Source organism: Staurois parvus, unplaced genomic scaffold (assembly GCF_062004578.1).
Source record: "Staurois parvus isolate SC_StPar_1 unplaced genomic scaffold, SC_StPar_1.0 ptg001051l, whole genome shotgun sequence".
Lineage (NCBI taxonomy): Eukaryota > Metazoa > Chordata > Amphibia > Anura > Ranidae > Staurois > Staurois parvus.
In genome coordinates, this window is record NW_028318847.1 from 5,215,635 (window position 1) to 5,229,193 (window position 13,559).

At 41.3% G+C, this 13,559-nt stretch overlaps 1 protein-coding gene across 1 annotated transcript in view; it reads left to right on the forward strand.

Moving 5' to 3' along the window:
* The window catches only part of CTSW (cathepsin W), a 45,834-nt gene extending 36,787 nt beyond the window's left edge, over positions 1 to 9,047 (forward strand). Inside the window, exons 8-11 of the mRNA XM_089658101.1 lie at positions 4,388 to 4,452; positions 4,534 to 4,624; positions 7,512 to 7,570; positions 8,863 to 9,047. Of these exons, the coding sequence (XP_089514227.1) occupies positions 4,388 to 4,452; positions 4,534 to 4,624; positions 7,512 to 7,570; positions 8,863 to 8,961 (314 nt within the window). The 3' untranslated portion in view covers positions 8,962 to 9,047. The remainder of the gene's footprint in view (positions 1 to 4,387; positions 4,453 to 4,533; positions 4,625 to 7,511; positions 7,571 to 8,862) is intronic.
* Positions 9,048 to 13,559: the final 4,512 nt, after the last annotated feature.

A 13,559-nucleotide genomic window follows, 5' to 3' on the forward strand; every position in this document is an offset into this window, starting at 1 on the left:
AAAATATATATATATATATATATATATATATATACACACACACACACTGTATGTTAAAATATGTTTTTATTACAAAATATATGAAAAATATTTTAAAAAATAAATTTTCAAATATACTATATGTCTTTAAAAATAAATTTAATCTACATTTTTGGAACGCATTTACAAATATATGTAAAAATATGTTAAAATTACTTTTTTATATGTTAAAAAAAACTGAACATATTTAACCAATTCAATACCGGGCAATTTTACACCTTCCTGCTCAGGCCAGTTTTCAGGTTTCAGCACTCTCACACTTTGAATGACAATTGTGCGGTCATACAACATTGTACCCAAACTAAAATTTTATCATTTTCTTCACACAACTAGAGCTTTCTTTTGGTGGTATTTAATCACCACTGGGGTTTTTATTTTTTGCTAAATTAACAAAAAAAGACCAAAAATTTTGAAAAAAAAAGTTTTTCTTTGTTTCTGTTCTAAAAGTTTGCAAATAAATAATTGTTCTTCATAAATTTAGGCCGAGATGTATTCTGCTACATGTCTTTGGTGAAAATAACCCAAATTAAGATGTATTTTTTAGTTTGTAGGAAAGTTATAGAGTTCACAAACTATGGTATAGATCTGAATATTGATCAATCCTGAAGTACTGACAGCCAATCTAATTTCTTGAGGTCCAAGAATGTCAGAACAGTACAGATATCCCCCAAATGACCCCTTTTTGCAAAGTAGACAGTCCGACGTACTTCATAAGAGGCATGGCGAGTTTTTTGAAGTTGTATTTTTTTGTCATAATTTTTCGGAAAATGAAAAAGTTAAAAACATTAGTTTCACTATTTTTTTTTTACATACAGTGGGGATCGAAAGTTTGGGCACCCCGGCTAAAAATGTGTAGTAATGTGCATAAAGAAGCCAAGGAAAGATGGAAAAATCTCCAAAAGGCATCAAATTACAGATTAGACATTCTTATAATATGTCAACAAAAGTTAGATTTTATTTCCATCATTTACACTTTATGCACATTAATACAAATTCTTAGCTGGGGTGCCCAAACTTTCGATCCCCACTGTATTGTCACCAGTGCAGTACAGTGTCATCATATAACTGGCATGGCGGTGATCAGGGACACTGACTGGTGACAGTATGAAAAAAAAAAAAAATTATATATTTTTTTTTTTTATTATTTTTTATTAAATTTTCTTTTTTTTAAGATTTTTTTTTCCTATTTCACTATGACCAAAGTAGTACAATGTTACCATAGTAACATTGTGCTACTTTGGGGGAAGTGATCAGTATTTTTTTTTTTTTTTTTTTTAACACAATTTGCTTATAGCAAAGAATTACTTTGCTATAAGCAAGCATTTACCTGAATGACATCGATTCATTCAGGGTTTTTTTTTCTTTTTGTGCTTAGCTGTGATTTGGCCACAGCTAATCACATGACATGTGCATGTGATTAACTGTGACCATTCACAGCTAGCCAGTAGTATACAATGGATGGCATGAATGAAGCCATCCATTGTATACAACTGTCATGTGACCTGCTGTGATTGGTCACAGCAGGTCACATGGTACTGGCAACGGGGCCAATACTCAGAATTGTCATCAGCCGTGTCCGAGGTACACGGCCGGTGACAGATCACGCCGCAATCTGCGCATGTGCGGGAGGATGCCATATGGCGTCCACCCGGAACGCTGATGACATTTGCGCCCGCCATTCGGCCATAGGGTGGGTGGCAAATGGTTAAAAAAAAATTTTTCTTAAATATCTTTCATATATTTTGTAATATATAAAAAATGCATTTCAACATGCAGTGTGTATGTGTATATATATATATATATATATATATATATTGTGAGGGACTAGCTCAGTAGCAGATTGTGCTTGACCCCCTGGATGGGTCAGGGCACCGTGAAAGAGGCTCAGCACAACAGCAGGATCTTGGTGAATAAAGTGGTGCTTTATTTACAAGTCCAGTGAATACACAGTGCACATAGTCAAAACAGCAAAACAAATAGAAAATAAAGCCTTACCGCACTGGGAGTCTAACTACAAATACAGGTTGCCTATCGCTGTTCACACAGTCTAAGATCACACAGGTTTTCTCACCACAGGATGGTTTGGTTGCTCCCCAGTCTGTCCTGCACAGCAAACTGGTTCCAGGTTGGAGCATTCTCTCTATGCAGCGTGGGAGTTTTATAGAGCCCAGAGCCCTTAACTCACTACACCTGAACTCATTAAATCATTAGTGAGCCAGCCAGGCTCGCTACACAGCACCAAAGGAGAAACAGTCGGTGTATAACATGAACCTGGGACAAATGTACCTCCCATCCTGGACACATCCCTTAGTTCTACCTGACCTCCTGTCACAATATATATATGTGTATTGAAATATATATGTATTGAAATATATTTTGAATTATATCGAATAAGGACAAAATTGTAGTATTTCAAATATATGTCAATATATTTGGGAAGAATATTTTTAAAATATATTTCAAATATATTTTTATTCCATGTGAGTACCTCTGATAGAATCCAGTTTAGAGGTTTGACAGGAACTGTCTCCGGACACCCCTACCTGAGAAGAATGCCCAGGGTCTCAGAGTCCCTGAGGAAGTTGGCCCATTGGCAATGACGCCTTCCTGCCAGTGCTACCTGGGGATTCATGCCTGCTAAATATTCAGACTATGTTTTGTGAAATATTCTGGTTGTCTGTGTTATTCTGTATAAAGTGTTGATTTCGTCATGCCAAGGACTATATCTGTTAAAAGGGAGAGTGTAGGCAAGTGCAGGTTGCTTATTTTTCCAACCTTTGAGTGGCAGTGTGCCACTTCTCCAGGTGGAGAGGAGTTCTATAAAGAAAATTGTCTCCTCTTGTGGGCTCCAGCAGCAAACTTGGGGAGGAAAGTTGTCTGAACATTGAAATCTTGTCAGATCTTTGGGGCCATCTTGACAGGGAATTGATAAATAGGGTGCCCTATGACATTTGGGTGTACCAGAAGCATGTGTGTGGGTGTCCTGGATAAATAGAGTAGGGAAAGATTCTGGATGAGAAGGGACAGGTCAGGTTCCTCCCCAAGGCAGTTTTTAATATTGATTGAACCATGGGCAATCATTTTCTTGCCCCCCCCCCCATGCAATTTCACTCTCCACCTTCTCTGAAACAAACAATAAATAGCAGCTAGACTCAAAATTAGTTTACTGCAGCAGATCAGGCAGCGATTGCCACTGGTTGCCAGAGGTTACAGCATATCATTGCTGCTCACTGACTGGTTGCTAGAGGTTATAGCACACATCACAGCTCACTGATTAGTTGCTAGAGGTTTCTACACATTGTTACTGCTCATGGATTGGTTGATAGAGGTTACAGCACATCATTAAGGCTCACTGATTGGTTGCTAGAGGTTGCAGCACATCCCCCAACCTCTCCACTCCAGTCCCCCCTCCCCCCACCTTTCTCTACATGCCTGCTCTGCACATCTTTGCACCAACCTTCCTTACCTCTGTACATCCTCTCCCTGCTAATGTGCATCCCAAACTGTAATTCCTTCTCTGCCTACCTATGTACACCCCACCCGCACTACTTTGCCTACCTTTGCAGAACAGACTGATGGTAGGCTCAGTGACCACAGTTGCAGGCAGGATGGTCAAGCATGCCCCTGTTTACTTCCCCAGTGGGCAGCATTCATCAGAGGTGATTGTTGATAGGACCTCAGGGGGGGCATAATATGCATATGAATGCCACCAGTATTTACATATGAATGTCACCACTATTGACATATCAATGCTGGCTATTTACATGTGAATGCTGACATAATCTGGGTCATCTCTACACTGCAATAAGGCAGAGCTGGACAGTAAAAGTGACAGCACTTCACACTGAGATATCAGGATACAGCACAGGAGGAAGACTTCAAGGGACAAGGGTATGTAAACTAAGACAATTGGCAAATATGGGGAAGCTGCTTTGTGCCCCACAAAAATGACTGGGCCCAGGGCAGCTGCCCCTTTTGCCCTGCCTTAAAGATGGCCCTGGTCCTCTCATTGTGTATATTACACTCCAGTACCTAATACAAGATAAATACAGTGTGCCTGTGGACTGTGTGGTGGTTTCCCCCCAGCCCAGTATATTCTTCTTAGGCCCCACCTACACACTTGACTAAAATTAATTGTGTACAGATAAAATATTGTCTGATTGACCAGTGTCTCATACCAGTGTTATGATTTACTCCGTGGCCAAAAACCATTCAGCCTAAATTAACACCTTCATAAATGAACACACATTTGCTAATAAAAAAAATAAGGGAAAAGCTACCACAGATGTCAGATATATGGGTTCCTGTACACCATCTTTTGTTACTGAAAAAAACATCTCTTTTCCAGAAATGGTCACTTATGTTGGAAACCATGGAACTCTGACAGTAATTATCAACAACGCATTGCTGCAGGTTAGTGAAAAATAATATAGTAAACATAGAATCAAAGTAGTGAAATTAAGTTGCTCACATGATCTCTTAATTTTTTTGCAGCATTACAAAAATGGAATCATACATAATCTCCATCATAACTGCAGTCCTGATTACTTAAATCATGCCGTCTTGATAGTAGGATATGTGAAAAGTAAGAAAAAAAGTATTAATAATTCATATATAACACATTGTCAACTTAGACCAGGGGTTTCAAACTCAATTTCATTGCAGGCCACATCAGAATTATGGTTGCCCTCAAAGGGCCAGTTGTATCTGTAAGTCTAGATGTCCATAGCACCCCACTCCCCTTACATCAGATGTCAAGAACCCCCCCTCCATCAGAAGTCAAGAGTCCCCCACCCTCCCTTACATCACAGTTCACCTCCCTTACCTTGTACTGCAGCTGGGAAGAAGCTGAGGATGGAGCTGGGAAGGGGAAAGTGCAGGGTCTGGAGGAAAACCAGAGGAGGCATGGAGTCAGCTGACGAAATCTGCTGATTGCTGAGCGGTGGGGGTGAGGTGGAGACGAGGGGGGTGCTTCAGCTGCAGAAAGGCGCAGGGTTTGCAGAAGGAGTTATGTCCTCTATGCAGAGAGGGGGGGCCGCTGGATGAAGAAGCGCAGGATCTGGTGAAGGAATTCTGTCCTCCTCTCTGTTGCCAACTGTTGAGACAATTTAGGGCAGAGATGAGGGGGGTGCTGCATCTGCAGGAGAGGTGTGAGGGCCACATAAAATAGGCTGGCAGGTTGGATTTGGCCAGTGGGCCTTGTGTTTGACACATGTGATTTAGACATATGTACAAAAAAATGTTTTTTGCTTTTTTTTATTAGATAGTCCAGATCTAGAACAAGATAATTCAGCAGTTGCATGATTAAACTAAACTTAATACCCCATTAAATAAATATTTTGGAGTTGTTTTATCTGTCAAATAATTTGCATTTCCGTCTGTCCATTACTGAGATAAATATAACCCTGCTAACCAGAGTTGGGATAATGAGCTGACTTTTCTGTACAGAAGTTAAGAAATATAGCCAGGATTTATCTCTACCACCCACCTGTGATTGGACAATGAAATTGAAAATTCAGCTTTAAAAAAAAATCAATAAAAAAGATAACCTATACCTTTCCTCATTACAGGAAATTGTATACTGTAAAATAAAATATTAGGACTGCTGTACAGACAATTGGCTTCAAGAGTTAGTCCACCCAAAAATGACATTTTAGTAGATCATTGCAGACTGATGTAGCACTACCCTGTTAGGAGTTGCAAGAGATTTGGGTCCCCCTATAGTCATGCAGAGCCAGGCAGCACACATTTTCTTCACTTGCACCAGGAGACAGTAACAGTCCTTGAGCTTTGTTTTGAGGTTTTATTAAGGGGTTGAACTTGGATGGGGTAAGGGGTATAAGGGATGCCCAAGGGAAATGGCAACTGAGGACAAAACGCCTTAGCAACTAAGTAAAAGTCTTTACAGCAAAGTCTGTCTTCTGGAGAGCTAGCCAGCATCTGCTGTAGTACCACCCTCAGACCCAAGATGACTCTTCTCATCCAGCTGTACTAGGTGAATCCCTAGGCAGGGGATCCAGTGCTGCCACTGCAGTGTGAAACAGTCCTGGGTAAGATAGCAAATCCATTTCCCCACTAGAGTGCTCCTTTCCCCTTACTGGTCCAGGGGGTGCAGGTTTACTCACTTGGTCCCTCTCCTGTGCTGCCAGTGTCTGCTACCAGGTCTTCTAGCTGGGCCACTTCTTCCCTGCCACATAGGTGGTACTCTCTCAGGGGGCCTCTTAAGTCCAAGTTTTCAGCCCTCCAAGGTTCTCTGCCTGTACTGCAGGTGAGCCTCTCTCCATCTGGGCCCCCTCACAGGCTCCAGCCTCATATCCTTCTCTCTCTTCCACCAGAACTCTCCTGCTGATGAGCAGGCTCAGTTACTCGTAAAGGCTGTCCCGGCCCCAAGCCAAGCCTCCTGTTGGGGAATGGCCAGAATCCTCTAAGAGTACAGACCAGCCACTCCTCATATCTGCCTACTGCTTCAAGACCTTTCTCCAAAGTTCTAGAACAGGGGGAAATTACAGAGAGCTGGTATGCAGAGCTTTTCAGCTCTGACCACAATTTGACCCTCTGGCTCTTACACCTGAGCTACTACTCAGCCCTTCTAAATGACAATTAAGGCTTTAGCTCCCTCAAGCTTCATAGGAGGGTGCTACACTGCGTTGGTCCCTGTGACCCTATATATCTTGGGTACTCAAAATGTAAGCTCTCCCTGACATAATTATTGACATAAAAGGGTATTTTTGCCCATGTTTGCATGGTCCAGCATCTCCTGTTGCATTCTCTTTATACTATAAAAATGCATTAAATGCCCATTATTACAGTTGGAATCTGCTCATAATGGTCACGTCATGTGAGCAGACTCAAGCAGACTTTTTGGCTGGACTGACCCTTTAAAGGGGAAACTATTATGTAATTTCAATGAGTACACGTGATTTTTCCAAACTGGTTCTAATTGTGGGTTATAAAAATATTATCTGCACTGGAAAACCACTATTTCCAGGCCTAAACAATAACTCAAATCAAGATGGGTACATGTCTTTTTATAATATTGAATTCAGAAATTTTTTTTCTCAACTTGTTTTAAAAATTCCATGCAATCTGGCAATTCTTTCCTGTTGCCAGTGACAAGAAGTAGGTAAAATGTGAAAGTGATTCTTCAACCACTAGCACAAATAAGGAAAATTCCCCTCTTTCCCTCCCAGAATGGCAACCTGGCAGTTGCCCTGTTGTTTTGGTTTATTCTGTATCAAGATTGAAAAAGCATAGATTGGACTATTGTTGTTAGCTATGCTACTATATGAAGAAAGGACATTTGGGTAATCTAAATGAAAGATATTTGCAACTGTCATATTTTGGTAATAGGCACATTTACAGTAATTCTTTATATTCACATGGTTTGTTGGTTGTGCTTGAGCACCACCCACATCACAACTTTACCACGTATGTACATTTTTGTTTTTAATGATATGAGACTTATTTTACAGAAAAACAGATACCTTACTGGATTGTGAAGAACAGCTATGGTCCTAACTGGGGAGAGAAGGTAAACACTGCAATTCATCTGATGTTTTTTTACTTATTAAGCCTTACCCCACACCTGTGTACAAAATGGAGCAGTTTAGAGTATCTAACATGAGGTATAGTTTCCAGTGGAGTGTCAGCAGTAGGTAATAAGTCCAATACAGTCCCTTCTGCTATTTCTAATTCTTCTTTAAAAATCAGTAAAATAAAAACTTTAAAACAAGACATCCCAGATCTCTCTAGCTGCTTTTACTATGAAGTTTTTCCTTCTCAAACATTCTTAAAGATCACAACAAAGAATCTAAAGTTGGGTTTCAGTTGTTTGCTAGTCTTGGAAACATCTGCTGTATGTTTACAGTAGAGGGCTGCAGACTGCCAAGATCTGTTCTCATTAAAAAAAAACTGTGCCTACATCATGAATTTTGATAATTAATTTCTTCACAATGCTTACAGATACAGAGATAAATCAGGTCTTGTTTTAAAGGCATTTTAAAACAACCTCAGATTGGCTATTTATTGTAGAAGAGTCATGCAATGTCACTTCTGCAATAAACTACACATACTTGCCTCCTTGCAGTCTTCTGTGGCATGTAAACTGAGCTGTGCTGTGGCTTAGACCAGCGGCATCCCTGTGTGCCAGGTTGACTGACAGCTGCGCATGCACAGGAGTTACATCATCCAGCACCGTCTAATGAAGATATCTGAAAAACAGCACCTGGAAGGAGCCCGAGAGAAGATGTCAACACTGGTGAGGGACCGTTAGAGAAGAGGTAAGTATGATGCATTTAGTTCCTCTTTAAAATACATTTATTGTTTACAGAATATGTAAATAGTTTACAGTGCATGACCTGGGCACAGGTTTACTTTAATGCAGATAAACTTACTAGTGACTGTAAAGATTAAAAAAAAAACTTTCTATAAATAATTTTAACTTTATATACTTATGTACATGGGAGCCAGGATTGCCCTCTGTCCACAACATTTACTGACAAAAAGTGGGAAATGTATTGACAGAGCACATTTTTTTGTGCTGACAGCTTGAAATATGTCAAAAGTATACAGTATAAACATCATGTAAAAGTTAACAATACCCACAGTGTGACAAAATGTTAGCATGACTCACTATTACGCTCCAAGGTTCAACTACACAGGTGCAATAAAAGCTGCAAAACAGACTTGACATGCATTTTACTTTTTGCTGAAAATCTCATTATGTGTATACTCATCTTACTGTCTTCCAGTGCTTACTGTATAACATATTTTTGCAGTAAATTTCTTTTGAAATATAACATGTTATTTTTTTTTAATTCACAGGGGTATTTTAGGATTTTTCTTGGAAAAAATATTTGTGGAATTACAAAATACCCATTAGCTGCCACTGTGAAAAAAGAAAAAAGTACCCACCCCTCATAAGCATATCATAGATATATTCTTACATGTATCAGTGTATATGCAATGTCAGTAAATGGCGTAAATATATTAAAGTGGTTCTAGAAAAAGGTTTGTCATTTTGCCATCATTTCACAGAAGTTCTAACTTTTTTGAGAAATGTGTGACTTCCTGTTCAAACCTGTGAGCTATCTACAAAGTAACAGCATTTGTTACCTGGTCTCCTCCTTTTGCAAAATACAAAATAAAGAAAGAAAACAATCAATGAAATAACAGTTTTTTTCTTTTAAAGCAGAAATCCAGCCCCACTGCATAGGTTAAATGATTGTTTTGTTCTAGGGGAGAGGACACCAAAGATATACTCACCTGACCCACGATCCTCCCTATACAAGATAGTCCTTTTGGCTTCTTTCTTCTCCCCCTGTGGTCCAGTGGGCTTGTAAATGGACTGTTCCTGATGTCAGCATGCTCAATGTGAGTTCCACAGACAGGAACAGTCCACTGCTGGACCGCGGGGGAGCGCGGTTTTCCATAGGACCAGTGGGTCAAGTGAGTATGAGCTTAGTCCCCACCCCTATATAAAACAAGCAGCTGATCTATGTAGTGGGGACACAACCCCACTGCATGGTAAAAAAAAAGAAAAAAATTAGGGGAATTAGGCTTCATCATAAGGCCTCCTGCACACTGAACATTTTTGCAGCTGCTCCTAGGGGCCTCTAGCGGTTTGTTTTCTGCCTCAAAACTCCCCTGCATGTTAGCCTATGTGTCAATGCACACATACATTTTTAGAGGCCTTTAGTGGCAGGCGAGGTTAGAGACAAGAAAAAAACCCACTGCCAGTGCATCCAGTACCAGCAGAGTTTTGGCAGAAAATACACTTGACGCCTCTAAACACATGTAAGCACGCAATTATGGTAGGTGCGTTTAGCACTTGAGCATCAATTCATATCAATGGCCAGAATAAATGATTACACATCGAAAGGTCCTTGTCATCTTGTTTTGGAATATTTATAGTTTGGAAGCAGTGCATAGTGATTATATGGGCGTATTGGACCAGGTACAAACAGCGCTTATGGTTAAGATGGCTGCCGCTGCCCCGAGGCCAGAAGCTGGCTTGAGCTCCAGGGATGGGATGTAATGTATTGGCTAGGAAACACTGCCTCAACTAGTTTAGTCTGGACAGGCACATATACGTGTGGTGTAATTGTAAGGTTTTATATGGTTTAAAGTGGTTCTAAAGTCTCTATGCATTCTATGCATTAAGGTAAAAAATCTTCTATGTAAAAGAATCCCCCCTACCTCTTGTTATACTTACCTGAGCCCCATCGTGATCGAACGCTGTACATGAGATCTACAGCTCTCATGGCATTGTCCTTCCTCACTAGGCAGATCGATAGCAGCAGGAGCCATTTGCTCCCACTCCTGTCAATCAACTCCAGTGGTACGGGAGGCGGAGCTGAATCCAGCTCTCTGTTTCAATGGACGCAGCAGCGGGACTGCATGAGTGCTGAATTGGCTTCCTATTGGGGGCACCATCAAGAGAGAAGGAACCAGGAGCACCGGTGGGGGAACCAAGAAGAGGAGGATCAGGGCCACTCTGCCATTCTATTGCACAAATCAGGTAAGTATAGATGTGTTTGGGTTTTTTTTTTCCTTTACAACCACTTCAATAAAGTTGCCTGCTTTTCGCAATGAACCTTTTCCCTAATACTATTTTTTGAGTGGCGGTGTATTGCATTGGAAGGAATCCTGGTACATGTGAATGGTTAAGTTGGTGACAAGATACATTGGGTCCAGTCAAAAAAGGGCAGTGAGACCTACCTAGTAATAAAAGGTCCATTCATTGAGGTGGGTGTAAATCCATGTGGGTCACCTGGAGCACCTGCAAGTGGTCAGGTGTTTATCTGTTACTAATGGCACCAGCACCTGTTCACCTACCTTTTGTTTTTTAAGCAATTATTATTTGAATGGGTCTTATTGATACAGTTGCAAGAAAAAGTATGTGAACCCCTTGGGATTACGTGGAGTTTTGCATGAATTGGGCATAAATGTGCTCTGAATGTCATCTAAGTCACAACAATAGAAGAACACAGTCTGCTGAACATAATACTACACAAAAATTAGATGTTGTGATGGTTTAATTGCACATGCAGGGAGGAAAAAGTATGTGAACCTTTGGACTTAATAACTGGTTGACCCTCCTTTGGCAGCAATAACCTCAACCAAACGTTTCCTGTAGTTGCAGATCAGACCTGCACAACGATCTGGAGTAATTTTGGACCACTCCTCGTCACAAAACTGTTTCAGTGTAGTAATATTCTTGGGATGTCTGGTGTGAATCGCTCTCTTAAGGTCATGCCACAGCATTTCAATTGGGTTGAGGTCAGAACTCTGACTGGGCCACACCAGAAGGCGTATTCTGTGCTGTTGCAGCCATTGTTTTGTTGAATTACTTGTGTGCTTGGGGTCATTGTCCTGTTGCATCACCCATCCTCTGCGGAGCTTCAGTTGGCGGACAGATGGTCGTACGTTTTCCTACAAAATGTCTTGATAAACTCTGGAATTAATTTTCCCATCAATGACAACAATCCGTCCAGGCCCTGAGGCAGCAAAGCAGCCCCAATCCATGATGCTCCCTCCGCCATGTTTTACAGTGGGCATGAGGTTTTGATGTTGGTGTGCTGTGCCTTTTTTTCTCCACACATAGTGTTGTGTGTTCTTCCCAAACAACTCAATCTTGGTTTCATCTGTCCACAGTATATTTTGCCAGTAGTGATGTGGAACATCCAGGTGCTCTTTTGCAAACTTCAAACGTGCTGCAATATTCTTTTTGGACAGCAATGGCTTCCTTCGTGGTGTCCTCCCATGTACTCCATTCTTGATTAATGTTTTCCTTATTGTAGATGTGTCAACAAAAATGTTTGCATGTGCCAGAGATTTCTGTAGGTCTTTAGCTGACACTCTGGGATTCTTCTTTACCTCATGCAGCATTCTGCGCTGTGCTCTTGCAGTCATTTTTACAGGACAACCACGCCTAGGGAGAGTAGCAACAGTGCTAAACTTTCTCCATTTGTAGACAGTTTGTCTTACCGTGGACACATGAACATCAAGGCTTTTGGAGATACTTTTGTAACCCTTTCCAGCTTCATGCAAGTCAACAATTCTTGATCGTAGGTCTTCTGAGAGCTCTTTTCTGCGAGGCATGGTTCACATCAGACAGTGCTTCTTGAAACCAGTAAACCCAAAACAGGTGTGTGTTTGTTTTTTAAGGGCAGGACAGCTGTCAGCAACACATCCAATATTATCACACTGATTGGAGTCAAGGTTGGCTCACTCCTGGCTTCAATTAGCTCTGGGATAAGTCATTAAGTGTCAAGGTCCTACCTTTTCCCAGAGGTTATGTGCTGGCATCCATCTTGGATTTCTGCTGAGCATGATGGGAATCTATTATGCCTTCAGGTCTCTGAGGTCCATCCCCCAGAGGGGTGTGGCTGAGTACATATAAGCCTGGGATCTGCACATGCTCTTTGCACTTGTGTCTTGTGTCTTTGTCTTGCTACAGCTCTGTGTATACGCTCGTGACTCTTCTGGTATTCTGACTCGGCTTGTGACTAAGACCATTCTCTGTGTTTCCCTTCGATCTGACCTTCCGTTGCTGAACCCGGCCCGTGACCTGTGATTCTCTGTCTACTGTTCTGTACTGTTTTGTCCCGTTGTTGTTGACCCGGCTTGCCTGACTACGCTATTGTCATTCTCACCAGCTACACGCCATTGGCGGCGGCCATTACCGCAGCCGGGGTGTCTCGGGGGCCGCGACCTGGTTCCTGGCTGCGTCAAGTCCATCCCCACCATCAGGGGCCCTGGTGAAGGGCAGCCTGGGACTTAGACTCCGCGCCCTGAGGGACTTCGGTCTGTTGGTGGTGGTTGTCGTCAGCCAGTGTGTTACCCTGCCACTAGGCCTACCTGTCCGTTCCACAGCCCTGCCCTGACATTAAGCTACGGCCTCACATACTTTTTCCTCCCTGCACTGTGAATGTTTACATGTTATGTGCAATTAAACCATGGCAACATCTAATGTTTGTGTAGTATTATGTTCAGCAGACTGTGTTCTTCTATTGTTGTGACTTAATTATTAAGTTTCCTTAATTATAAAGAACCTTGTAATTTTCTTTTAACATCCCTAGCACCCCCTTAACCCTACAATTCTGGCTAATTTTAGCCATAAGTATGAAGAACTGGACAGAAAAAGGAAACAAAATAAGGAAAATATCAATTATTACATTTTAAAATTTGGTGCTGCGTCTTTTATCCTGCTACCCTAGGCATTGGATGGAAGTAAATGCAACCTGGCTCCTATGGATTACACCTAGATACCGAACGTTTTCCAGTTTGTTTCCATTACTTAGAATTGTGTTAAAGTAGGTATGGGAAGGCATAGATGAAACAGATGTTAGAGGTTCAAAGGAAGAAGAAAAGGAGCCAAGACAATGCAGTACTAGGGGAAATCCAAATGGTTGGTGAACAGTGGCCACTGCTACCCAATCTGGTGAGTATACAGGCAAATCCATCTGAATTCTGGAATGGACCCTGGTTTTGAATAACCAGTCAAAGATAAACTAACC